General features: G+C 58.0%; 12 protein-coding genes across 14 annotated transcripts; 9 read left to right on the forward strand and 3 right to left on the reverse strand.

Moving 5' to 3' along the window:
* Window positions 1-463: 463 nt before the first annotated feature.
* Window positions 464-1,822, forward strand: IUM83_04651 (tubulin alpha chain; the record flags this gene model as incomplete). Its single annotated transcript, XM_067928743.1, has 1 exon — window positions 464-1,822. The coding sequence occupies one exon, from the start codon at window positions 464-466 to the stop codon at window positions 1,820-1,822; it is 1,359 nt and encodes a 452-aa protein (XP_067796052.1).
* Window positions 1,823-2,005: 183 nt separating this feature from the next.
* IUM83_04652 (F-box protein) lies at window positions 2,006-3,589 on the forward strand (the record flags this gene model as incomplete). The annotated part of the gene is made up of 1 exon (XM_067928744.1): window positions 2,006-3,589. The coding sequence occupies one exon, from the start codon at window positions 2,006-2,008 to the stop codon at window positions 3,587-3,589; it is 1,584 nt and encodes a 527-aa protein (XP_067796203.1).
* A 249-nt stretch (window positions 3,590-3,838) lies between these two features.
* IUM83_04653 (uncharacterized protein) lies at window positions 3,839-5,031 on the forward strand (the record flags this gene model as incomplete). 2 transcript variants are annotated; one of them, XM_067928745.1, is made up of 4 exons in its annotated part: window positions 3,839-3,987; window positions 4,075-4,207; window positions 4,286-4,437; window positions 4,515-5,031. In XM_067928745.1, the coding sequence occupies 4 exons, from the start codon at window positions 3,839-3,841 to the stop codon at window positions 5,029-5,031; spliced, it is 951 nt and encodes a 316-aa protein (XP_067796050.1). The 2 variants fall into 2 exon arrangements, with proteins under 2 accessions (XP_067796050.1, XP_067796051.1); XM_067928746.1 differs by having other exon boundaries at window positions 3,839-3,960.
* A 302-nt stretch (window positions 5,032-5,333) lies between these two features.
* Window positions 5,334-6,969, forward strand: IUM83_04654 (DnaJ subfamily B member 14; the record flags this gene model as incomplete). Its single annotated transcript, XM_067928747.1, has 10 exons — window positions 5,334-5,414; window positions 5,511-5,599; window positions 5,695-5,763; window positions 5,836-5,920; window positions 6,006-6,105; window positions 6,209-6,300; window positions 6,413-6,552; window positions 6,614-6,734; window positions 6,802-6,861; window positions 6,928-6,969. 10 exons carry the CDS (start codon window positions 5,334-5,336, stop codon window positions 6,967-6,969), a joined length of 879 nt encoding a protein of 292 aa, XP_067796202.1.
* Window positions 6,970-7,286: 317 nt separating this feature from the next.
* Window positions 7,287-8,011, forward strand: IUM83_04655 (DnaJ subfamily B member 14; the record flags this gene model as incomplete). The annotated part of the gene is made up of 3 exons (XM_067928748.1): window positions 7,287-7,389; window positions 7,456-7,523; window positions 7,592-8,011. The coding sequence occupies 3 exons, from the start codon at window positions 7,287-7,289 to the stop codon at window positions 8,009-8,011; spliced, it is 591 nt and encodes a 196-aa protein (XP_067796049.1).
* A 1,314-nt stretch (window positions 8,012-9,325) lies between these two features.
* On the reverse strand, window positions 9,326-11,063 carry IUM83_04656 (Coiled-coil domain-containing protein 77; the record flags this gene model as incomplete). The annotated part of the gene is made up of 5 exons (XM_067928749.1): window positions 9,326-9,423; window positions 9,503-10,091; window positions 10,166-10,654; window positions 10,731-10,787; window positions 10,863-11,063. The coding sequence occupies 5 exons, from the start codon at window positions 11,061-11,063 to the stop codon at window positions 9,326-9,328; spliced, it is 1,434 nt and encodes a 477-aa protein (XP_067796048.1).
* A 1,895-nt stretch (window positions 11,064-12,958) lies between these two features.
* IUM83_04657 (TKL protein kinase) lies at window positions 12,959-14,518 on the forward strand (the record flags this gene model as incomplete). Of its 2 annotated transcripts, XM_067928750.1 has the most annotated exons (2): window positions 12,959-13,827; window positions 13,916-13,931. In XM_067928750.1, the coding sequence occupies 2 exons, from the start codon at window positions 12,959-12,961 to the stop codon at window positions 13,929-13,931; spliced, it is 885 nt and encodes a 294-aa protein (XP_067796046.1). The 2 variants fall into 2 exon arrangements, with proteins under 2 accessions (XP_067796046.1, XP_067796047.1); XM_067928751.1 differs by having other exon boundaries at window positions 12,959-14,518.
* Window positions 14,519-15,997: 1,479 nt separating this feature from the next.
* Window positions 15,998-17,231, forward strand: IUM83_04658 (TKL protein kinase; the record flags this gene model as incomplete). Its single annotated transcript, XM_067928752.1, has 2 exons — window positions 15,998-17,157; window positions 17,225-17,231. 2 exons carry the CDS (start codon window positions 15,998-16,000, stop codon window positions 17,229-17,231), a joined length of 1,167 nt encoding a protein of 388 aa, XP_067796055.1.
* A 1,123-nt stretch (window positions 17,232-18,354) lies between these two features.
* On the forward strand, window positions 18,355-19,797 carry IUM83_04659 (dnaj heat shock n-terminal domain-containing protein; the record flags this gene model as incomplete). The annotated part of the gene is made up of 1 exon (XM_067928753.1): window positions 18,355-19,797. The coding sequence occupies one exon, from the start codon at window positions 18,355-18,357 to the stop codon at window positions 19,795-19,797; it is 1,443 nt and encodes a 480-aa protein (XP_067796054.1).
* Window positions 19,798-20,109: 312 nt separating this feature from the next.
* On the reverse strand, window positions 20,110-21,098 carry IUM83_04660 (Uroporphyrinogen-III synthase; the record flags this gene model as incomplete). Its single annotated transcript, XM_067928754.1, has 4 exons — window positions 20,110-20,431; window positions 20,512-20,646; window positions 20,739-20,865; window positions 20,939-21,098. The coding sequence occupies 4 exons, from the start codon at window positions 21,096-21,098 to the stop codon at window positions 20,110-20,112; spliced, it is 744 nt and encodes a 247-aa protein (XP_067796266.1).
* Window positions 21,099-21,514: 416 nt separating this feature from the next.
* IUM83_04661 (Voltage-gated Ion Channel (VIC) Superfamily) lies at window positions 21,515-23,046 on the reverse strand (the record flags this gene model as incomplete). The annotated part of the gene is made up of 4 exons (XM_067928755.1): window positions 21,515-21,652; window positions 21,726-22,395; window positions 22,462-22,545; window positions 22,613-23,046. The coding sequence occupies 4 exons, from the start codon at window positions 23,044-23,046 to the stop codon at window positions 21,515-21,517; spliced, it is 1,326 nt and encodes a 441-aa protein (XP_067796267.1).
* Window positions 23,047-24,120: 1,074 nt separating this feature from the next.
* IUM83_04662 (brain protein 44-like protein) lies at window positions 24,121-24,870 on the forward strand (the record flags this gene model as incomplete). Its single annotated transcript, XM_067928756.1, has 4 exons — window positions 24,121-24,138; window positions 24,326-24,430; window positions 24,560-24,614; window positions 24,704-24,870. 4 exons carry the CDS (start codon window positions 24,121-24,123, stop codon window positions 24,868-24,870), a joined length of 345 nt encoding a protein of 114 aa, XP_067796199.1.
* Window positions 24,871-24,875: the final 5 nt, after the last annotated feature.

Here is a 24,875-nt window from a genome sequence, read left to right on the forward strand (position 1 = left end):
CTCGCTCAGCCAATCCGCAGCGCCTTTGACTGTCAAATTGACAAGCATCTATCGGATTCAACCGTAGCAATTGAGCAGCTAAGCTATCACGCCGACGTCACGCGCTGCAGCCTCCAGCAGAAGGCCATGCGAGTTGAAGCGAGCGCAGCTGCCAAGAGAGACAGGGTCAGAACGCGATGCGAGACGGGTGGTGCGCGCAGATGGAGCACTGCGATTGGGTGGGGGTAGAGGTAAATGTCGTCCTCCCATTCGTCAAAATCTATTTCTCCTCGCCTCCCATTCGCCGAAAATGTGTTCAAACATTCAAACCAATGCGCGCGCCGCCTGCCTCCCTTTCCCGCCTCCCTCCGTCGCTCGCTCACTCTCCAACTCGACTGCAAGCGCCCTCACAACGTTTCCAGTTGGCCCGGAACCTCTTTCGCTCCCTAGCAGCAGCAACCGCTTCACCTACAACTAACTCACCATGCGCGAGATCCTGTCCATCCACCTCGGCCAGGGCGGCATCCAGGTCGGCAACGCCTGCTGGGAGCTCTACTGCCTGGAGCACGGCATCCAGCCCGATGGCCAGATCCCCAGCGACTCGGACGCCATGGGCGACGACTCGTTCTCCACCTTCTTCTCCGAGACGGGCTCGGGCAAGCACGTCCCCCGCGCCGTGTTCGTGGACCTGGAGCCGACGGTGTGTGACGAGGTGCGCACGGGCGCCTACCGCCAGCTGTACCACCCGGAGCAGATCATCTCGGGCAAGGAGGACGCGGCCAACAACTACGCTCGCGGTCACTACACGATCGGCAAGGAGGTGGTGGACTTGGTGCTGGACCGCGTGCGCAAGCTGGCGGACGCGTGCACGGGCCTGCAGGGCTTCATGGTGTTCAACGCCGTGGGCGGCGGCACCGGCTCGGGCCTGGGCTCGCTGCTGCTGGAGCGCCTGTCGGTGGACTACGGCCGCAAGAGCAAGCTGGGCTTCACGATCTACCCGTCGCCGCTGGTGTCGTCGGCCGTGGTGGAGCCGTACAACTCGGTGCTGTCCACGCACTCGCTGCTGGAGCACACGGATGTGGCCGTGATGCTGGACAACGAGGCCATCTACGACATCTGCCGCCGCTCGCTGGACATCGAGCGCCCCACGTACACGAACCTGAACCGCCTGATCGCGCAGGTCATCTCGTCGCTCACGACGTCGCTGCGCTTCGACGGCTCGCTGAACGTGGACATCACGGAGTTCCAGACGAACCTGGTGCCGTACCCGCGCATCCACTTCATGCTGAGCTCGTACGCGCCCGTGATCTCGGCCGAGAAGGCGTACCACGAGCAGCTGTCGGTGGCCGAGATCACCAACAGCGCGTTCGAGCCGACGTCCATGATGGCCAAGTGCGACCCGCGCCACGGCAAGTACATGGCCACGTGCCTCATGTACCGCGGCGACGTGGTGCCGAAGGACGTGAACGCGGCCGTGGCGACCATCAAGACGAAGCGCACGATCCAGTTCGTGGACTGGTGTCCGACGGGCTTCAAGTGCGGTATCAACTACCAGCCGCCGTCGGTGGTGCCGGGCGGCGACCTGGCCCGCGTGCAGCGTGCCGTGTGCATGATCTCGAACACGAGCGCGATCGCGGAGGTGTTCTCGCGCATCGACCACAAGTTCGACCTGATGTACGCGAAGCGCGCGTTCGTGCACTGGTTCGTGGGCGAGGGCATGGAGGAGGGCGAGTTCTCGGAGGCTCGCGAGGACCTGGCTGCTCTGGAGAAGGACTACGAGGAGGTGTCGGCGGAGACGGCCGAGGGCGAGGGCGAGGACGAGGAGTTCGGCGAGGAATATTAGTCAATGCGTGTTTGATGGTAGTCCGCGCAGTGTTAACATCAATGAAAGGCCAACATGCCTCTTCAACTTGTTTTTTCGTGTTTGATTGGTTCTCTGATTCATGTGATAGTGTCTTCCATTGGACAAAACTATTTTGCAGGCAAAGCTATAGAAGTGCAGCAGCTGAGTGGCGGCGAGGTGCAGATGTCATTCGGCATTGACACGGACGCGATGCCGACGGAACCGGAGCACGAAGACGCCGCACGTGTCGATGCCGGCGGTGCAGTCGCCAGTCGACTAGTGAAGAAGGTCAAGATCTCGTCGGATGCAGCGGACGACGATAGCAGCCCTCGTGCTCGCCTGGAACACCCGCTGGGCGTGAAGCCCATTGGCAACTACTTCGAGGACGCGGTGAACGGCGTCGTGGAGTGCCGCGCGTCAGGTCTGGGTCGCCTGGCAATGCTGGAGGACAGCCAGCTGCTGTCATTGCTGAATTACTGCAGTGCGAGGGACCTGGCCACTCTGGCGGCCTGCAGTCGCGCCGGCTACGTGTACGGTACGCACGACGAGCTCTGGCGCGTGCTGGTGCTCGAGGAGATGGAAGGACACTTCGAGCCCAAACCCACGTGGAAGGCCACGTATCTGAACACCAAATTCGGCGAGAAGGCAAAGGTTGGCACGCCGATTCGAGTGCAGGGCGTATACTCCGACCTGCTGTTCCAATCGTTCTACTGCGCTGCTGCACCGATTGAAGACGCGTGGTTGGCGGTGGAGAACATTGAGCGTCGCAGCGCCAAGAACATGACGGTCGCTGATTTTAAGAGGGATTTTGAAGGACCCAATGTGCCTGTGATTATTACGGATGCTATCGACGACTGGGCCGCGATGGACAAGTGGACAGATGAGTACTTAGGAGAAGTCTGCAAGGGCAAAGCGTTCTACGCCGGTGGATTCCAGTTCGCTATGGATAAGTATTTTAACTATGCACGCACTTTGTTGGATGATCAGCCGCTGTTCGTGTTCGACAAGGAGTTCGCGGCGAAGGTGCCCCAGTTGGCTGCGGACTACACTGTGCCCGAGTACTTCCAGGAGGACTACTTTTCTCTTCTCGGCGAGGAGAAGCGACCGGACTATCGCTGGCTCATCATCGGCCCCAAGAAGTCAGGTTCCAGCTTCCACATCGATCCGAACGCTACGAATGCGTGGAACGGCGTGATCCGTGGCTCCAAGAAGTGGATCATGTTCCCGCCGGGCCAAGTGCCACCGGGAATCCACCCGAGCGAGGACGGCAGCGAAGTGTCCTCGCCCGTGTCTCTGATGGAGTGGTTCGTGACTTTTTACAAGCAAGTGCAGAAGCTGCCAGCTCACTTGAAGCCGTTGGAGGGTATCTGTCGCGAAGGCGAGACCATGTTTGTGCCGCACGGCTGGTGGCACACTGTGCTTAACCTCGACGAGTGCGTCGCCATGACCCAGAACTTTGTGAGTTCCGGCAACGTGAAAAGCGTACTGGAGTTTCTGACAGAGAAGCCAGAACAGGTATCCGGCTGCCCAATGGAGCAGCGCCCCAAGCTCGGCGGTATGTTCCGCGAGGTGATGGCCAAGAACGCCCCGGAGCTGTTCGCCAAGGTGGACAAGGAGCTGAAGGAGGAGTACGAGCGTAAGCACCGGAAAACCAAGTGGGAGCTGCTAATTTCCGGGGAGGACTCGTCGCCATCTTCGTCCAGTGACCCAGTAGCAACTAGCAGCAGCAGCGCCAGCACCTTCGGCTTTGGCTTCAACTTTGACTAAAACATGCAACAATCCGTTGCAAATGCACTATTTTTCAAAATATGCCGTCACAATTTATGTAATTTAGTCCTACTCTTGTCATTGGTCGAAAACAAACTGCAAGTCAGCGTAAGTATTGAAAGACGTGCGCCATATTCGCCACTAGTGCTGCGCGACGCTCGAAGTTCGCCACGCGCCATCGCGGCTCTGGAGCTGCAACAAGCGCAGCCGAGGCTTGCGTAGACATACCATACATCTTCTGCAGCGACCATGGCGTCCGCTGACTGCCTGGACGCCTGGGACGACTGCTTTAACTTCTTCAAGGGCAAGAGTCCGTACCACACCACGAGACACACCAAGCTGTCGCACTTCACGAGGAACCAGCGCGTCGGGTGGAAGCTCATGTGCGCGCTAGCCATGTACGCAATGCCTGTTCTCCCAATTGGCTCTAAAAAATAACCCCCGGGTGATTTTACTGACATAATTCTTCACCGTTTTGGTGGCAGATTTGTCTGCTGCGTCTTCTTCCAGAGCTTGTTGCTGGCGTGGGAGGGGTTCTTCGCTGACGGCCGAGAGAAGACACCGCCGCTCATGCTGTTCGGACCGATGTCGGCGTTGTATTCGGTGATCGCGCTGTGGGTAAGGAACACGAGGGCAGCGATTCACAGTGTGGAGGTGACGTGTCTGACGGATGGCGTTGTATCTGCGGTGGTTTAGATCGCGGCAGTTCACCTGTACCAACCGACGTTCAATGGGCCTCGCATTCTCCTGCACTATCGACGGCCTTCCGCGTGCTCATGGGAGATCCTGGACTGGGTGTTCTTCGAAGGTTCTACCACCTCCACCGTCGTATCCTTCGTCTTCTTCTGGTAAGTTACGGCGACATGGTCATTATTATTCGTATCAGACGCTTAAAAAGCTGCTTGCTTCTTTTTGTTATTGACAGGGTGGTGACGATGCCGTATTCAGACATTTCGCTACCAGGTCTGCACGTGTTCGGCGCCGTGGTGCAGCTCGTGATCGTGGCCGTGGACTTCTACTTCACGGCGCCGCTGTTCAAGGCGAACCACGTGTTCCTCGTGCTCATGTGGCCAGTCTTCTGGATCTTCATCCAGTACCTGTGGGTCATCAGTGGCCACCAGCCGAGCAACGACCTGTTTAACTTTCACTCGACGGCGTCGCCCGTGTCCACGTTCATGCTGTTCCTGGGCACGGTGATCGTGTTCTACCTGCTGCTCTGGCTGTCCCGCCACCTGCAGCGCTCCTCCGACAAGGCCGCAGAGGCCGCCGCCGACACGGGCGGCATGGACTCGGACGAGAGCTCGAGCTGCCTCACGCCGACGTGTGAGAACCCCAGCACGGCGCCATTCGAGCTGGTCGTCGACCCGTCCGTGGACAACCGGTCGCCCTACGACTCAAAAGGCTTCAGCGATGACTTCCGTCCGAAGCAGCCCTCCAGGTGAGGAGGAGCACTGCCTCAATCTCGAGGCAGTACATACGTATTGATCAATACATGTATCCATTACTACGTTGCAGTTCATGGCTATCATCATTCCCAACAAGCGCTTCACCGCAATGGTTGTCGCGAAAATGACGTACCGACGAAAATGTACCGACTTTACGGTACCGCGCTCAACGTTCCCGCGCTAAGTACGAGCAAATAAATAAGGACTTCCCGACAGTTTCCAAGCGGCGGCGTGGCTGACCAGGCACGGACGTCGTCACTTGCTTCTCTCTGTCTGCGTCTGCGGTGGCGAGAAGATCAATGGCCAACGGCATGGTGCGCGAGGTGGACCGCGCGATCGGCGCGCTGTCCACGCTAGTGCTGGGCGTGGGGCTGCTCGTGGTGCGATACAGCGATCCGGAGCTACTGGATATTCCTTTCGCACAAGTTGTCAACCTTTTTATTTATTTAGTATTGCTTTTTCTAATTGTGCGGCAGCTGCGGGAGCTGTACCGGGGCCTGCGCGACAACCAGGGCAAGTGGGAGCGCTGCGACCTGGATGGCGGCGGCAAGGACGTCTACTTCCAGTGCGTGCGCAGTCGACCGGTTGGCGGGGCTGGGAAGGACGGGCGACTGACTGGTTGCTGCCTTGTCTCTTTCTCTGTATCTCGTGACGTCGCAGGAAGAAGTACGGCATGCCCAAGTTGCCGCTGTTCCAGCACCGAGGAGGCTGCGACTGCGGATCGCTACGGTGCGGAAGGATTCGCAGTTGGATGCAGACGGTTGAAGAAGAAGATACTTATTTTGGGGTGTGTGGGGACAGGTTTATGGTGCTCGCGCCCAAGCGGGTGGAGGCGTTCGATGACAGCAACACGTTCTCGTGCAAGAAGGGCAGGTTCCCGTTCCTGGTGAGTAGAGTTGAGAGAGGAAGACGATCGGGGAAGGAGCTGACGGAGGATGCAATTGCTGGTGCTTGGTGGTTGCTGCGAGTAGATTATCCCCACGTCCTGCTTCGAGATGATGGAGTCGTCGGATGTGTCACTGTACGAGTCTCAGTCCACGTCGTGCCAGCACGTCTTCTGCGCCAAATGCGGTAGGTTTTGCTTCGTCAACAGTTGGACGGCAACTTCGGACGAGACGAGAGTTGGCCACTATCCCGACTTGCAGGAACTGACCCCAGGTGGCGATGGCTGCAGGTATTCACATCTTCCAGTTCGACCACACGCAGCCAGACTGCGTCGCAGTCAACGTGTACTGCGTAGAAGACGAGAACTTCGAGGACATGAAGGTGGGAACTTAATCTTGGCTGCTTGGCCTGGCTTTTTGCTGGTGCAAGTTTGAATACGGCTGACTCAAGTTGATGTGGTGCTAATCTGTTCTGCACTTATCTGATCACACAGATCATATTTATTCCGCGGGGCTCGCGACCGCTGTTCGGCAGAGCTAACCGACTGCCCTTGCCGTCGGAACAGCCCTACCGACGCCCGCTGCAGCCGCAAGGATTCGACACTGTTCGAGAAGACAGTGAGGAGTCGACCATGTACGTGGCATTTCTCGAACCCGTGTTTTTCGTGTTATGCTGATTCTTGTTGCTACTGCAGTGCGTTCCAGAAGCAGCTGATGATGTGGGCGCGGATGGATAACCACGAGAAGTACCGGGAGCCACCCTCGGAGGACACGCAGTCGTCTACTAGTTCAACCAGCCACAATGGGCGCTTCTCGGTGCGTGAACTTTAGACGCGACTATCTGACTTCAAGTGAAGCTAACAGTGATGTGTTGTTATTGTAGTTTGCGTCGTCGGAAGACTCGACAACCGTGACAAAAGATCAGCTGGAGTTTTACCTGAAGGTGCGCACTTCATGAAAGGCAGTCGCTTGCGGGAGTAGCGACGCTAACAATGTGCTTGTGTTGCAGCGCCACTTGGATGACCCTCCGCAGGAAGAGTTCCGCGTGTAGTCACAGTCCAGTATTTCTTCCTAGCCGCTGGTGACAATAGCGCGCAAGGTCTTGATATTCCTGGTGTTGCCAGGTCCTCCCCTAGTTCCCCTCCGTCCTCTGCCGACGCTGCGCTTGAAGCAGTACCAGCAAGCGGGTTTTGCAGTTAGTAGCGAGCATTTAGGTCCCCTCTCCCCTTAGCCTTAGGTAAAAAGTATGTAAAAAATAGTACAGCCGACACTGACTCACCCTCAATAGCTCGTGCTCTCCCTCAATAAGGAGTCAAACGTGGGGCCAATTACCGCCGACGTTACTTTGGCAGTTAAAGGCGGACGACCATGACGCAGGACAAGAAGCACCTGCAACCCAACTACTACGAGGTGCTGGGCGTGGAGCGCTCCGCGTCCACGGACGACATCAAGGCCGCCTACCGCAAGCTCGGTGCGCGTCTCTAATCTAATGCCACACCTAATTGCCGTCCTCTTGCTCACCCTTTAACCAATGCAGTGCTGGAACACCACCCGGACCGATACCACGCCAAGACCAGGGGCTCTGCTAGACGAAAGGATGGCAAGGTACGTTAACCACTTGCGGGGCAATTCTTACTGTGGTGACCTAATCGTTGGCTGGTGATTCTGCACAGGACGCTGAGATTCTGCGCATTAATGCGGCCTACGACCTGCTGAGCGACGACACCACTCGTGTCAAGTACGACATCGAGATGTTCGGGGTCTCCGCCGCCCCCGACCACAGCGACCGCGTGGTGGTGGGCGCTGGCAATTACAAGCCCATGAGCTCCGAGGACGTGCACGAGATGTTCGGCGGCCTGAACGAGTACGAGCGCTTTACGACGGCGCAGTACCACCGACAGCGATCGCACATCGCGCCTGCCGCCGTCGGCAGGAGAGCCACCAACCTCGCGGAGAGGAAGCAGTTTCGGGCCGCCAAGTCGAAGCTGCCGACTCAGAGCGCGACCATGGCGTGGCTTGCGTTTCCCGTGGTGCTGGTGGCTCTCTGGGGCGCCAACTTGAGCAACATCAAGAACCAGTCCAAGAAGCGCTGATTTCATTATACAGACCAGGAGGAGGAGCAAGTCAATAGAGCGATTGAAGACTCTGGAGTGAAGTGAAGTAGTGTTAAGATGCCACACAATTTGTTGACTCGGTGGTTGTAATTACTGGCGCTGGATCCGGGTCTGGCGCCAGTTTGACCTCGACAAAGCACGTAGAGATATCGAGAACCTACTCACTTGGGCGGTGTAAGTCATGTCAAGTGACAAGGACGTAGAGATGACGCAGAGCGGGCCCGTGAGGCCAACGACTTTGGATTTACAAATTCGACGCACTCGCTGATCTATCAGGCGGCAAACTTGATTTACAGTAGTCGTCTGGTGTAATCTAACGAAGCGTTATACTTGAAGTAGCTTTTTGTTTGTGCGTGCAAGTTTATGGCCACTACTCTCCAGGAAATTAGGTATTATAATAGAATTGTGGGCTTTGAGTCACTTTCCAATTCTCTCTCGTCAAACATGACCCGTAGCAAGTATCTACAGCCGAACTACTACGATATACTGGGCGTGGACCGCTCGGCTTCGACAGACGATATTAAGGCAGCCTACCGCAAACTCGGTAATGCAACGACTACATGTAACGTTTCTACTTTGATCGTTACTTGTTCTGAAGCTAACACACTAGTGCTTGTTTGGTAGTGCTGGAGCACCATCCGGACCGGTGTCGCTCCACGCCTAAGCTCTATCCCGACGAAGCAAAGGAGAGGTATTGCAAAAGAAAATACTGCTTGCATTTGTTTTGCATGTTGTCTCGTAAGTCTAAGCTGACTTTTGACTATGAACCATTTAGGATGCAGCGATTCTACGCATCAACGCGGCCTACAACTCGCTGAGCCGTGACAGTGCTCGCTCCAAGTACGACATGGAGATGTTCGGTGTGTCTGCAGCTCCTGGTCATACCGACCGAGTGGTGGTGGGTACTGGCAACTACAAACCCATGAGCTCAGAGGATGTCCACGAGCTGTTTGGGGAGCTCAACGAATTCGAGCGATTCACGACAGCTCAGTACCATCGTCAGCGCTCGCATATTGCACCAGCAGCTATCGGTCGGAGGGCGACTAACTTTGCGGAGCGGAAGCAGTTTCGCGCTGCAAACGTGAAGCTTCCGGCACAGTCTGCCACGATGGCATGGCTCGCGTTTCCTGTAGCGCTGATGGCGCTTTGGGGTCTCAACCTGAAAAGTATTCAAAACCAATCCAAAAAGTACTGACGGGTGAATGTACAGCGACAATAGAGTGGCGCCCAAGCCAATACCACCACTGCAGTCTATGGTATTGTCAATGGTAGCTGAAGAAGCTTTCACATGACTTATGCTTCCGCGAGGTCGGCTGACAAATCCATCAAGCGCCGCTGCAAAGCTGCGATTTCCTCACTGAGCTCATTGGAATCCAATGCGTAGTTCTCGTCTGGCAAGCAGAACAGAGCACAAAATACATAAACGTAAGCGTTTTACACTTGCAATCAAGATCTTTCGACAGGACTCACCGTAGCGCAGCACTTGTCGCTCCTGGGCTGTGAGGCCCCTTCCGTAGAGAATGACCTCCAGCTTTTGCAGATGCCGTTTTAGACCCGCTAGGTCTCGAGTAAAGCCTTCCATCTCCATAGCTCGCCGCTTATCCAAAGCTTGATACCGACTTCTTAGTTTCGTCAGTCGCACCTGCAGATCCTGGATCCGTTTCGTGCATGCTTCTTGCATGGCAGCATACTGTTCCTTCAAAATATGCAGATCACGCTCCCGAGAAAGGGCCTGATTTCGGAACTCAAGCACTGTTTGGTTGCCTTCCTCACGAACAACTTCTCGGAGCGCTTGGGTCTCCTCGCGAACTTTCTCAGTCAACTTGGTCTTCTCCGTGACCAGAGTTTCGCACTTTTGCTTCACCTGGAAAATCTCTTCATGTGCAAGCCGTTCAGTCTCCTGAGACTTGTGTCGCAATACCAAGTAATCCTTGGTGGTTTGTGTAAGAACTCGCTTCGTCTTCTCAACTTGTTTCTCCATCTGACTGCTCTTCTCCTCAAGTTGCTGCTGGTTCAGCAGCATCTTGGCTTTCTCTTCCGCAAAACCATCTAGCAGAGCCTAACAGATTAATAAAAAACCCATCAGTTGCCTAAGAAATGCTAATTAACCTCTGCACGACTTCACTTCCGTACCTTAATACGCGTCTCGGTAAGTTGTTGATGAGACTCCAGCTGCTTCTGCAGGTTCTCAATGGTCTTCGTCAGCGCGGCAGTCTGTTCATTGGGCATGTAAACGGTCCGCAACACCTTGCTCTGACTGATGTTCTTGAGACTCGGCGCATTGCCTCTCACGACAAAGTGTGACTGCTGCTGCTTCTTCTTCCCCCTCGTTTCTTGCATGCCTTCTGAACCAATATGCATCGTAGACGGGTACGGGTATGTCGTTGGTGTCGGTATCCGTCCCGAAGGATACGTCGTTCTTGTCCCCGGCCGACAATCTCGGAAGAAGGTCACTTGCTCTGTAATGGGCTGCGTGAGTGCCAGCAAGTGTTGAATCTTCTGCCGGTCGTCCTCCTCCTGCTGCTTCAAAGCCTTGTTCTCCGCCTGTAGGTCAATCAGCTCTGCCTTCACCTGGAATAACGCACTATTCGCCTTCTTTAAAGACTCCTCCAGGTCTGCAATCTATCGCAAAAGTTACCGATAAACCCGTCAGCACTCTGTGTCATTCATTCTACTAGTCTCACATAATAACCCCCACCTCCTCGTCCTTAGTTTTCAGTTCCCATTTGAGTCGATGGGCTTCCTCCTTGGACACCTACAGCAGCATACAACATAAAGATGATTGTTATTAAGCAGATTTTACTTTGGTCGCAGAATTATTCCAGCGCACCTCGATTTGTGCCAAATGCGCCAGCGTTTGCTCCCGTTCCGTGTGGAATTGCTCGCATCGCTGGCGGTAGAAAGCCAGCAGCTCCGTTGCGTTCTTGCCGCCTTCCTCTTCCAGATGCTGCTCGTCCACGGAGCTGTGCACGGACGCCGAGAAGCCCCGCCGAGGAGACCCGAAGGACAGCAACGCCTCCTCCTGGTTCATTTTTTTTGCGGTTAATTGGAATTTGAGTAGTACATGTATTCGGGATCAAAACTGGTAAAGTCGGTGCAAAAAGCCATCATATTTCAGTATATATAACCATTCTTTTTGGCTTTTTTCATCAATCGAATGAGTTGCATTGGACTTCAGCAACTTACCTCGTCTCGACGGAATTTTGATGCAAGAACGGCGACGGGGTCGGACAACTGTAGTGTCTGAAAGACCAGGGTGCAAGGGTACATATGCTTGAAAATATTAGAATACATGGTGTACTAGCATAGCCCCACAGTTTCGTTGAATGCATCGCAGCCGCGAAGTAAGCCTTGAGCGTTGAAAAGGTCCTGCAGGAAGTCTCAGCCTAAGCCTAAGCTTCATGTCTTCGTCGACACAACTTAGGTCGCACAAAACACAACAATCATCAGAATTCAGGGGGGGGGGGCAAATCCAGCAAATGCTGTGGACAGCTCTGCCTGAAGGCATGGAACCATGAAAGTGGTTATGATACCCTGACACTGGGGCCCTAAGTCGGGCAAGGGACTTCGGCCTTGGGATAGCTGGGCCGACGTGGATGAGAAGCTTTTACATGGCCCTTTCAATTCGCAAGCTGCATGCTTTCTAGAGATTCATTTGGTTTGTCGTGTTGAAGACTGCAGCTGGAGTTAGGTTGGTAAGCACGAACACCGATCTTGTTGGTAGCATCGGTGCGACTTTCAACGATGGCAGTCAAGTTTAAATTTTCTCCGCAAAGGCCACCCTTACGTAGAGGGCAGCGGGCAATTCCAAGACAGAGATCCGATTCAATGTCACCCAGCAGCATCCGCCTGCGAACATCTGCGCCAGAGGTCAGCGGCAAGCGCGACGTATTACGCATCAGCGCGAAATCGCAAGCTTTGCGAATGCAGGCTAACTAAGTTACATTTAGTTAGGTTAGCACGAAGAATGTCGTGACCAAGGCGCTGCAAGGCAGCGTGGATGAATTGCAAGGCGACCACCAGCCTCACGTGCAAGCTCCTGCAGTGCAGGCCCAATTCGGGAGTGGTACAACCAGAGTGACGTGGTCCCCCTTGGACTCCAACGTCTGCGCTTGTCAACCTCGCTCGGAGCCAAGACTTTGATCCCGGAGCCGGGGTTGTGGCTGAGGCAGCAGATCGCGCTCCGCTAGCTTTGACTCATCCCTCGCGAACAGCATGGGGCCCCGAACTGAGCGTAAGTTACTCGGCCTCGCCGCAATCGCTAAACCGACTCTCGTTTCTGGAACGGAGTGGTATCCGTGAATTCAACCGCAGCAAGATCAACAACAACAACAACAACAACAAGGGCATCAGGTCTGGAAGCTTCGGCCGGGCCAGGAAGACCCACGGCCTGATGACGGCGTCGCGGTTATCTTGGCCAGGGCCAATTGGTTGAGGATCGTACGGGCTCAAACCGGTCATGCATCATTGCAGTGTGAGGCAGCGGGTGCCCCACGTGCAGCACAACATGACCGTAGCTATCAGGAACGGCCGAGTCGTTCCCCAATGCATTCCCAAATGCAAGCGTCCGCCACGTGCGACAACGAAAGCGACTCTCGCGGCTTCCTTCGGGCTCCGCTATCCTATCGGTGGGGCCTTCCACGCGATGCACGACGGACGCAAAGCAGCCCGTTACCGTTCGCACAGATGGCGGCGACAAGCGCCATGCTGTGCATCGAGTCTCTGCACGCTCACGCGCGCCCTGTCCAAAAGAGCGAGCGCCGCGTACTGAGCCGCTGCCCTAAACGCGACACGGGACCTCCATACAGTGGATTCTGCACACGATGCGCTCACTCCTCAATCGGCAGGCGTCGACGCACAGGCGAAAGCTTTATCCCTAGTGAGCTGGGCGTTGGGGGTATCCCGTCCGCAGGTATAACCCGTAATATGAAGGTGCTGGCGCCAACGCACGCGGCGGCGCGCGTAGCCCTGGCCGCTCTGCCGCTGCTTGCCGCGGCGGACACGGACGACGCGACCAACTCGAACTCGGACTCGACCATCATCTACATCGTGATCGCCGTGGTCGTGCTGCTCTTCGGCATCGTGGCCTTCTTCGTGTGGAAGCGCAAGCAGAACCGCAAGCGGGAGGACGGCCACGGCGGCTACGGCCTGCCGTCCACCACGGCGCGCACGGGCATCAGCCGCGGCACGTCGCACGGCAACACGGTGTTCGAGCGCCGCATGGACTCCACAGGGTACAGCAGCCACCACAGCAAGGACAAGAAGGCGTCGCACTACCACTCGCAGCAGCGGGTAGAGCGCCCCCCGCAGTGGCCGGCCAACGGCGCCCCCACCTACACCCGCCAGCAGCAGCAGCAGTCGCAGTACCAGCAGCACCAGCCGCGCTACGACTCGCAGTACAGCAGCAACGGCCTGCAGCAGTCGTACCCGCCCCCGCCGCCGCCCGAGGTCCCGATGCTCGAGCCCCACGAGGACCACCACCAGGGCCCCGGCCTCTCCATGATGGAGCTGCAGCAGAGCCAGGTGTCCATGCCACCCAGCGTGGAGGGCGTGCACCGGAGACAGACGGACCCGGCCGTCATCGCCCGCACGCAAGAGATGGCGGAGAAGGTCATGGCCGAGCTGGAGGAGGACCCCGAGTTCGAGCAGAGCTGGATCCCGTACGAGTCACTCTACTTCACGCGCGCCATCTCCAAGGGCGCCTTCGGAGAGGTGTGGCTGGCCCAACTCGAGAACACGCAGGTGGCGGTCAAGAAGATTCTGGATGAGAAGAAGCACGACGTCAAGGAGATCGAGTGCTTCGGCGCCGAGATCAAGCTCATGGCGCTGCTCAAGCACCCCAAGATCGTGGGCTTCATCGGCGTCTCGTGGAGCAACACGCAGGACCTGTGCGCGGTGACGGAGTTCATGGCCAAGGGCGACCTCTACGGGTACCTGGAGCGCCGCAAGGGCAAGCTCAACTGGCCCGACCACAAGGTGTGGCTGGCCGAGGACGTCGCCGAAGCGCTGGTGTACCTGCACTCGCTGTCGCCTTTGGTGATCCACCGCGACCTCAAGTCGAAGAACATTTTGCTGGACAGCAAGTACCGCGCCAAGCTGAGCGACTTTGGTATCAGTCGCAAGCGCTCCGTGGAGGAGACCATGACGGCCGGTGTCGGCACCATCTACTGGACGGCCCCGGAGGTGCTCATGGGCAAGAAGTACACCGAGAAGGCCGACATCTACTCGTTCGGCATCGTCATGTCGGAGATGGACACATGCGCGGTGCCCTACTCGGACAAGCGCGACAACTCGGGCAAGGTGTTGCAGGGCATGAAGATCATCCAGATGGTGATTCGCATGGCGCTTCGGCCGTCGTTCCGCGAGGATTGCCCCGAGCAGATCAAGGCGCTCGCGGCCCGGTGTCTCGACGCCGACCCCGACGCACGACCGGATGCGCCCGAGCTGCTAAACATCCTGCGCGACATCCAGGACGATTTGCAGTAAAAGCGTTGAGAAGAAGCAGCAGTAATCGCACGCGGACGGCAGGCTCAAGCCGGGCATCAGCAGATTCGTTGCTGCGGCGCTGGCCTGCCTGCGGGTATTTAATTTTTTGCAAATAATACACAAAGCTCGTGAAGGAGTCTCATGGCGTCAATAGGTAACCCCCTTTGAGTATGTCGGACCCTGCTGTGAGTCGTCCATCGTCGGGCAGATTTGACAAGCAGGCCGAGGCACGACCGTAAGCCTGTCGTCTGCTGTCGACTGTGCGTGCGATCGCACAAGCGGGCCAATTTCGCGATGGCTTCGCTTGCAGCAGATGCTTCAACATCAGCAGCCCAAGGCGCTGCTGGTTCTCCGGATGGCTCTCAGAGGACTGCAGACTATAATACGGTATGTATTGTTGTTTCGCCTTCTGGTTCGGCTTCAGATTCGCCGCCACGGTGTTCGCGGATGTAACTTTGCATGGCGCTCGCAATGTACATGTAATGCCTTATGGCTACGCAACCCCGTTGACGCCAGGCTTGGTCAAGGCGAAAGCGACCGAGAGCTGCGACGCTCGCAATTAGGTGTCTTTGCATCCCCACGGCCCTAAGCAGCCGATTGTCACGGGCGCTGTTGCTACAGGTAATATCAGTACGGTGGCGATAGCCTCGACCCGAATCGGACGCCACGCAGCGTAGCGCCGGCCACACAACCGCTCGCATAGAGCGGGGCGGAATCAGTCGGCGACAGGCTCGAGTCGAGCCGACCGGCCACACAACGCGTCGCTGCGGTTCAGCCACGAACATGTCCGCCGCTGTGGCGGGCGTCCGCAAAGGTGATCCGCTCGCCATTGGATTCTCACGCTTCTCGGCTCGAGGGCACCGCTGCGGGGCCAAGGCTCATAGTGGCACCCGTTCTTCATCCACGCAAAATTTGTGCGTCGTGGCTGACCAGGGCGTGCTTTGGCTGCTGCGACAGCAACCGCAACAACAAACAGCGAGGAAGTGCCCGATGTCCCCAATGCCATTTTGAGGTGAACTGCTTTGCACGTCCATTGCTTGACCCTCGCTGGGGTTGCTATGCACTTCGCTAGTAGCGCCGTGTCTGTTAATTTGCTGCCTGGGGCTCCGCGGCGGCCGCACCAGGTGTGTGTGCGTGCTGGCGGCACCGTTACCGCATGTCCGCGGCCAACAACCCGGCGATGTGGGTGTCGCTGAGGTTTCACAACATTCCTGCTGGCGCGGGCCAATGGCGCGGACTGTCCCACTGCTTCCCGCGAATTTCGCAGTGCGTGCACCAATCGCCGCCGCGCAACGCGCCGCTCTCCCGCCCACAAAACGAGTCAGTTCCTCCGACGTCCGTAAGTTTTTGTATTCGATTTTCCTACTCGGCAAAGCCGAGTCATTAGCGCTTCCGGCACGTCGGGCAGACTGACTGACTGTAGCTGTGACAGGAGCTGCAGCTCGCAGCGTAGCTCTTCGTGCCTCGCCCTGCCTCGCCATGGGCCTCGTGGCCTTCCTCACGTGCGGCGCGTGCGCCAGCAGCCGCAAGCGCGGCCACGAGAGCTTCCCGGAGACCATCACGATCCCCACGCCGGCCGCGCAGCCGCACAACGCCGCGCTGGCGCACCACCAGCCCTACGACATCCACGGCGGCACGCCCGCGCAGCGCAACACGCACGGCGAGGGCCGCAGCAGCTCCGGCCGCGAGGGGCGGCGCGACCGCCGGCCCTCCAACCCGCAGCCGCGGGCCTCCAGCGCGCAGCAGCGGCCGCGCGGCAGCTCGCGCCCCCAGCAGTACCAGCCGCAGCACCCAGAGCAGCGGCCGCGTCCCCAGCACCAGCAGCAACAGCACCACCAACAACAACAGCTGCAGCGCCCCACGCACATGCGGCATGACCGCCCCGTGGTGCGCAACATCGAGCCCGTGGCGCCCGAGAAGGTGCGGCCCAGCGCCGGCTCGTCCGGCTCGGGCGCCAACAACCGCGACTCGGAGATCACGGACAGGTCGCGCGAGGTGGCCAACAAGGTGCTGGAGCAGTTCCAGGCCGACCCGACGCTCGGCCGCAGCCGCATCCCGTACTCGTCGCTCTACTTCACGCGCGTGCTGAGCAAGGGCGCGTTCGGAGAGGTGTGGCTCGCGCAGCTCGAGAACAGGCAGGTGGCGGTCAAGCGCATCCTGAACGAGAAGAAGAACGACGAGAAGGAGATCGAGTGCTTCGGCGCCGAGATCAAGCTCATGGCCTCCTTCTCGCACCCCAAGATCGTCGAGTTCGTCGGCGTGTCCTGGAGCTCCATGCAGGACGTGTGCGCCGTGACCGAGTACATGGCCAAGGGAGACCTCTACGGCTTCCTTAAGCGCCGGCAAGGGCAGCTCAACTGGCGCGACCACAAAATCTTTTTGGCGGAAGACGTGGCCGACGCGCTCGGATACCTGCACGGCTTGTCGCCCAAGGTGATCCACCGCGACCTCAAGTCGAAGAATATTCTATTGGACGACGCCTTCCGCGCCAAGCTCAGCGACTTTGGTATCAGCCGTGAACGATCGGTGGAGGATACCATGACGGCCGGCGTGGGCACAATATACTGGACTGCCCCTGAAGTGCTCATGGGCAAGAAGTACACGGAGAAGGCGGATATTTTCTCGTTCGGCATTGTCATGTCGGAGCTCGACACGCACTCCGTGCCGTACTCGGACAAGCGCGACAACTCCGGCAAGAAGCTGCAGGGTATGAAGATCGTGCAGATGGTTATTCGGCGAAACATGCGCCCGACGTTCTCGGAAGACTGTCCGCCGTTGGTGAAGGAGCTGGCCGATCGCTGTCTGGACTCGGATCCGGACGTGCGACCCAGCGCCATGGAGCTGCTGCGAATTATCCAGCGCATGCAGAGCATTATGTAAGTTGCTGCGACGCCGCTAGAAGCGTTCAAGTAGATGAAGAAAAAGAGAGGACGCTCGCCGATCGAACCGGTGGAAGGATCGAACGAGTGGCGCGTCAGGCGTTGACGAACAAGGCCCACCCGACTGGAATCCAGTGAGCACCTTGCTCTGTTCGACGTCAACTAAAAGCCCCAGGTAGACGGCATGTCGAGCTTGTAGGACGCATTTTTTGTTGCCATTAAATCCCAATAAAGAAAGACAATTTAGTTTGGTAGAGCAACCGCAGTGTTGGCATTTTCATGCCGTGCAATGCTAAGTTTGGTCAGTGTGCACTTCGCACTGCTGCATCCAGGCATCCAGCTAGATCCCACAAAATCCAGGGGTACGAAACTTCCTCGCCACTTCAACGTGGATAAAGGTATGCAGCTATGATCCTCCCCATGCTGAAAAATCTCGAGTCCAGACGACGTTGCGTGTAAGGCGTTGAAATCCACAATTCGATTAAAGACATGGTGTTCGTGCATTATTGAGCAGGGCGCTTACCAACCTCCCTCCTTCCAGCTGCACTCCATGGTGTAAGACCAAGCGAATCTGCAGAAAGCATATAAATTTGCTCGCTGATGGCCTCGTATTGCTGGCCATGTATCGCCCACATGTGTCAACGGCATTTGTCCCGGTAGAGCTGCCGAGATCTTACGAGATTCCTTCATCGACATGACAATCACAGCGCAGCCAATAGCCCCAGCAAGTGGCAAGGATATAATAGCCTCGGCCGGTCAGGGTGAGGTGGTGCCAGATCAGTTGGATTGACCAAGTTGAAGCGAACGGTAAAGTACCCTGGTCGTAACCTCGTGTGCACCACACCGCCGAGTTACCAGTCAGACGGAGAGCTATTCCTGGTCCAATTCGTGCGCTGGTCTCCCCGAGCTATTGCCAGCTCGCATTCCTCCGCCGACGCCGAGCGCCTCCGCCCCACCATGGACAGCGGCGTCTGGGCCTTCTACTACCTGCAGGGCGAGGACGGCGAGGACCGCGCGCACCCGAACGCCTTCCGGCTCGCGGGCGTCTCGCCGGGCGCCGACGTGACGCTGGCCGACGTGCTGCGGAGTTTCCCGCTGCGCAACCCGGCGGCCTTCCACTTCCGCTTCCGGCTCAACAGCAGCAAGGGCAGCACCTTCTACTGGCTGGACGTCACGCAGCCGGCCCAGAAGGTGCCGTTGGCGGGCGGCCGCGTCATCTGCAAGCTGCTGCGGCTCGAGCGGCCGCAGAAGCCCGGCCTGGTCTTCCGGCGCCGGCCCGTGCTCAAGTGGGCCAACGGCAGCCAACCGCCCAAGCGCCAGAGCAGCAGCAGCGCGCTGGGCGACAGCTCCGGCAGTGTGCAGTCCGCCAAGGCCGTGCAGCCCATGGCAGAGGGCAGCAGCTTCCACCGCTCGTCGTCCTCGCCGGGCTTTGAGCAGGGCCGGCCGGCCAAGTACTCGGACCGGGCGCCGGGCAGCGGCAACGGAGACTCGCGGCATAGCAACGCGTCGAGCCGCACGTCGTCCACGTCCGGGGAGAAGAAGTCGATGTCCAGGACCAGCTCGGGATCCAAGACGACGACGGCTCCGGCGGTGCAGGGCGGCCTGGAAGACTTCCTGTCGGGCGGACAGCAGTCCCCTGGTGGCAATGGCACGGCCCCTGCGCCGTCACCGCCGAAGAAGGACGTGAACCTGATGAGTGACAGTGGCTGGAACGACGCTCCGGCCGCCGCTGCGCAGCCTGCCAACGCCAACTCGGACTTTTTGACCTCGATGGACCCGCTCGCGGCTCGTGCTGCGCCAGCGCAACAGGTTTCGCCGTCCAAGGCTGTGCAGAGAGAACCGCCCAAGTTCGACGATGACAACGGACAGACCGTGGGCCCCGTGACGATGGCCGAGATGGAGGCGCACTCCAAGTCGACGTCGGACGGATCGAACGTGTACAACCCGAACCTGGTGGACAAGTCGACCAAGAGCGAAGATGTTCGTCGGGCCATGGAGGAGCGTGAGCGACAGGTGCAGCGCGACGTGGAGCGGGCCCGTGAAGAGCTGCGGAAACGTGAAGAAGCGGCGCGCAACATGTCCGCCATGAAGGATAATGCTAACGCGGTGCTCGGCCCGAGGTTGAAGGCCTGGGCTGAGGATAATGGCCGCGTGAAGAACATCCGCACACTGCTGTCGACGATGCATCAGGTCATGTGGGAAGACTGCAAGTGGTCCGAGGTGAACATGGGCAAGCTTATCCAGCCCAACGATGTCAAGAAGCACTACCGCAAGGCAATGATCGTGGTGCATCCCGACAAGGCTGGCGGACGAAACGCCGAGCAAATTCTCATTGCGGAGCGCGTCTTCGCAGCACTGAACACTGCGTGGGAAGACTTCCAGAAGACCAATCCATGCTAGAAATGGCCGCGCAAGACGAGCTTGGGCGACTGCAATGAAGACGAGAAGTGGCAGCAGCTGAGGCTGGATACAAGTACACAACAATCCTTTGAATATCAAAATGCACATTCAGATATATAGGCACGCGAAGCCTGCCTGCCTGTATTGAGTTCTCAGTCGTTCGTTCGCAGAGAGAATGCGCCGGCTTGCATGCGAAAGGGAGAAGAGGCCGCTTCAGTTCTCTCAAAAACATGGCGCGAACGTCAGCGCTCGACGTCAAGCTGCTGAGGTGTCGGCTTCACCTAGGCGGGTCTGGGTCTGGATGCACGGTGCTTACATCTTCTTGATCACTGCGTGATTCCGCCAGTAGTCGACCGCCTTCGTGTACTCGTCGCGGTCGATGGGCACGCCGGAACCGCCCTGCTCCTTGCCCACAGCGTTACGCATCATGGTGATCGGCTTCATGGGCAGCTCGTGGTCGACGTCCTGCGCCTTGATGGACACAATTCCCCACGGAGCGTCGCCGTGCGACGGGTCCGCCGGCACGTCCACGGCCTCGTTCTCCTTGATGATCTGCTCGCGGCTGTACAAGATGATGTCCAGGTACTCGGCGACCTTGGGCGTCACGCTGTGGCTCGGAAACCAGCGGCTCAGTCTGCAAAAGCGCAACAACAATGACAATCAATCAGACTATGCCGGCAACAGTAGAACCGCAGCTACAGCAGCTAGGCGTACACAGGCAGCTCGTATTCCGTGCGGGCCTCGTAGTCGGACATGAGCATGTGGGCGTTGGCCTGCGTGATGGGCACCATGTTGAGGCGAGCGCCCGTGAAATTCTTGACGAACAGGTGCTTGCAGAACGGCGCGTAGCTGGCGACAACCAAGGCAAAAAAGCAAAAGATGAGCAGCAAGTCAGGGGCCGCAGCTCTCTTCCCATTGCACAGCAATTCGCTGCGACGCACCCGTCCACGAGCTGCTTGCCGCTGGCCTCGTAGATCTCGTTGATCTTCTGCACGAACTCGTGCTTGTCGAAGTCGAGCTTCGTGCCCGAGTACGTCTTGTCGTCGAACTGGCGCTTGGCGAAGCCGTCTGCAAGGACGTGGTACCGGTCAATGAACTGCAATAGTTAATACTCAAGGGGTTGCAACTACTGGGCGCGCACCGAGCACGATGTCGCCGCGCTCCGCGGGCTGCGCGGCCTCGGCGGCCTGGGCCGCGGCCTTCTCGGTCTTCGGGGTGGCGGCGCCGAGCATGCTGGCGAACGCGCGCGTCTGGAGGCTGCGCGTGGCCGCCGCAGGGGTCCGCAGGCGCGCGAGCAGCATGTTAGCGAGGCGGTAAGGCTGGGGACGGGCGGGAGACAGAAGTGAGCGTCAGACCTGGGGGTGCTGGCGGTCGAGGATCTCCAGGAGTGAAGTGCTGCACGTGGGGTTTAACGGCCGCGCGGCGATTGGGCGGATCAGATCTCGACCAATCAGAGGCTTGAATCGGACGTTTGGACCAATGAGCAGGTGTTTCATGAAATAAAACGGATGGAAGGAGCGCGTCACAAGGATAGGCGGCGGCATTCCCCGGTGTTCGAGGATTTGTTTTGGCGGGGAGATAAAGGATCGAAGGTAATTTAACGAATTCGGCGGGGATACGAGCACGGTTACACATCGACTAAGTTTATCATATGTGACGGGACAAACCCACAATGACTTGAAAATGTATATGGACGGGACCACTTCAACATCAATCGTTAACTTAGTGCGGGAGGTTCAGCCTTCTCAGACGGCTGCATCGACGCGCCCTTCGTCGGTGCCAGCGCCGCCTCTACGAGATGCATCAGCCGATCCAGTTGCTGCTGTTGCAGGCGGAATTGAGCCTCCAGGTTGCGCTGCACGGCAGCATTCGGCTCTCGTCAGTACACTAACCAATTTACACATGTAGCAAGACGGGCAAGCGCCTACCTGTCCTGCTGCAATGACCTCAACCTTCTGGTGCAGCGCCTCGATCCGCATTGCGGCTGCCATCCGCGGTGACGGGGTGTTCGGGGATGCTATCGACAGGCGCGTCGGCGCAGCGAACTCCGGGTGCTCGTGGTCGGTGTGGTGCTCGTGACACTGCTCGTCGTCGCTGAAGCTGCCCACGAACAGCGGGTTGTTGCTGTTGATAGAGCCGCCGCCGCAGCCCATGGCCATGCTGTATATCTCGGCTTCCTCCTCGCGCTGCTTCTCCAGCATCACCTCGATGAAGCCTGATCCCAGCACCGCGCCGGGAATCGTAAACAAGATAAGCCCCCAAAGCGCCAGTGAGGCTCCGAGCACTCGGCCCATGGCTGTGATAGGCACCACGTCGCCGTAGCCCAGCGACGTGATCGTCTCGACCGCCCACCACACGCAGACACCGAAGCTCGAGAACACGCTAGGCTGAGCTATGTGCTCCAGGAAGAAGATCAGCATGGACGCAGTCAGCACGACAACCGCAGTTAGGTACGTCACCACAAGGAGCTCTTCCTTCTTGCGGGCGAAGATCACTCGAAGGTTCTTCATCGCGTTGTACATGCGCTCCAACCGCAGGAACGACACGATCCGCAGTAGTCGCAAGCTCCGCAAGGTCAGCCCTCCGTGCTGTGTGGCGCTGAGTGGGAAATCGATCGATTAGAGGCAGCCAAACTAGCACGATACCAATCACTACGCAACTTACTCGAACTCCATGCTCAGCTCCAAGTAGAACGGAATCAGCGCCATCAGGTCAATAAGCGAGAGAGGCCGCGTCATCCATTTCAGTCTACAGCGCACAGCATCTCAGTGGACTCGTGTGCAACCATCACAACTATATAGTAACTCGGCCATACCGTCCTTTGATCGGTCCATTACGGTATCGGTCGTCCTCCACGCAGGACCAGAGCCGCAGCGCGTACTCGATGGAGAAGATGACGGTGGAGACCAGCAAGAAGATGTCGGACCAGTTGTTGATCACGGGTGCCGGCCCCGACGCCGACCCCGTCGAGTCGATCTGCACGACCGCCGAGGACTCGGAGATGGCCACCACCACGTTGAGCAGGATGAGCGTCAGCACGCACAGCTCCAGCACGTAGGACGCAATCTGCAACCCCGATCTGTGCTGCACCGACGAGCGGAAGCGCAGCACGGTCCAGACGTCTTGGCGCAGCGTGGTGCGTCGCCGATGGGCCGCGTGGAAGCGCCGCCAGCGCGAGGGCGACGGCGTGGACAGCAGCGTCGAGTGCTCCGTGTACGAGCGCGGCCGCTGCTCGTGCGGCGTCTTCATCCTCCAGCTCCTCGTCGAGTCGTCTACTGGGTCAACGTCGAAGGAAGCGACGTGTCCAGATGGCGCCGGGTCTATGTTCTCTGACTCTCATACAGTACCGGTGTACCGGTACAGATAATCAGGCTGCTTGGGTCACGACGGGCTCACGTTCAGAGCCGGCAAGTCAAAGGAGAAGGCGACGACATTGGCGGCGAAAGCATTATACATGGTGCAAATACTTTCTCGTTCCTCACGAGAGCGAACATTTGTTTTTTTTACCGGCGACATTAATATCAGGGTGACGCGGCGATGGTCCCTCTTGCAGACAGCTTCAACTTGATCAATGGATGCTGGGGTGCAACCTCCAGCATTTCTCTCGCGCGACGATTGCGTCAATCGCGCAGGCAATAGACACCTTCACCCTTTTACTTTCGGCTGCGGTTGTTTGTTGGAAGCACTGGTGGCGGCCGCGGCGGGTGAAGTTGTCTGCGCAGACAACCTCCATCTTCGAAACCAGACAGCGCAGCCTCCTCTTTTCACTGAACTTATTCACCAGTCGACATTTATTGTTGCAAGTGAAGCAAGACAGCCAGAAGCCGTCAATTGGCGTCACTAGCCCTGCACGAGGTCTTTGTTCGGGAAACCAAGCATATATGCATGTCACTTCCGGTGCTCAGAGCGCCAATCCTGCGGATACGACGCAGCAGCCTTGAACTTGCTTGCGAGGGAATGCAAGAGCCAGTCACCCGTGCCGTCGATCTCCATCTCGCCGCACAAATTCACTTGTGCTCGATGGCAACAGCTCCTCCGACAGAGCATCCGCACTCCGAGACTTGTCATCGCCGAGCGATTGTAAACGGCGAGATAGGATGCAGTGCTGCTTGGACTTGAGATGGATCACCGCAAATCGCTCCGGTGATGATGGATGCGGAACCCCGCGAATGGCGATCTTCTGCTTCGAGCACCGAGTTCGCCGGGGTTGGGACAGAAATCCGCGTCTCTGTCCGATGATGAGTGCCGCGATAGAACGTCGGTCCTGTATGATTGGGCAGCACTCACAAGGCTCAGTTCAGATTAGCCTCAGTCCCCCTCAAGCTGCCGCGCTCCCCACTCGTGAGTGCGCTCGCTTGCGCAAGTCGCAGAGGCAGATGCAGACGGAGGGTCGTCTCTTGCTGCTGCTGCTGTTTGTCTTCTCTACGTTAACTTCCGACTGACGTGTCGCTCGTTGCTCGTTGTTGCTGTGGTCGCTCGTTTTCGGCGGTATGTTTGCCCTCGTCGATGCTCGTTCTGCTGCCTCCAGACCATGTCCATGGCTGCTCGTCTCCGCTACTTCATCAACAGCCCCACGGGCCCCAAGACCACGCACTTCTGGGGCCCCGTGGCCAACTGGGGCTTCGTGCTCGCTGTACGTGACGTCATCAAACCTCGCTAGCGCCAGAAACACCATTGCTGCCTTCCTCTAGAAGGCGGCGAAGGCTGCTACGCTGAGTCTTCGACTAACTCGCTGTTTGTTGTTGCCCCATTGCTGCTGCAGGCTATGGCGGACATGCGGAAACCCGCTGATGTGATCTCCATCAACATGACGTCGGGTGAGTGGATCTACAGCTGCTGCCGCTTCAACGAGGCTGGCTGAGTGAACACCGGGCTGACAGTGGATACTGTGCTTGTATGTGTGCAGCTCTGTCGATCTACAGTCTGATCTTCATGCGGTTCGCGTGGATGGTCAAGCCGCGCAACTACCTGCTGCTGGCGTGCCACGCCTCCAACGAGACGGCCCAGCTGTACCAGCTGCAGCGTGGTCTGCGCTACCAGGCCAGCAAGAAGTCTGCCGAGAAGCAGGCGTAAGTTTG

Source organism: Phytophthora cinnamomi (genome assembly GCF_018691715.1).
Source record: "Phytophthora cinnamomi strain GKB4 chromosome Unknown Contig17, whole genome shotgun sequence".
Classification (NCBI taxonomy): domain Eukaryota; phylum Oomycota; class Peronosporomycetes; order Peronosporales; family Peronosporaceae; genus Phytophthora; species Phytophthora cinnamomi.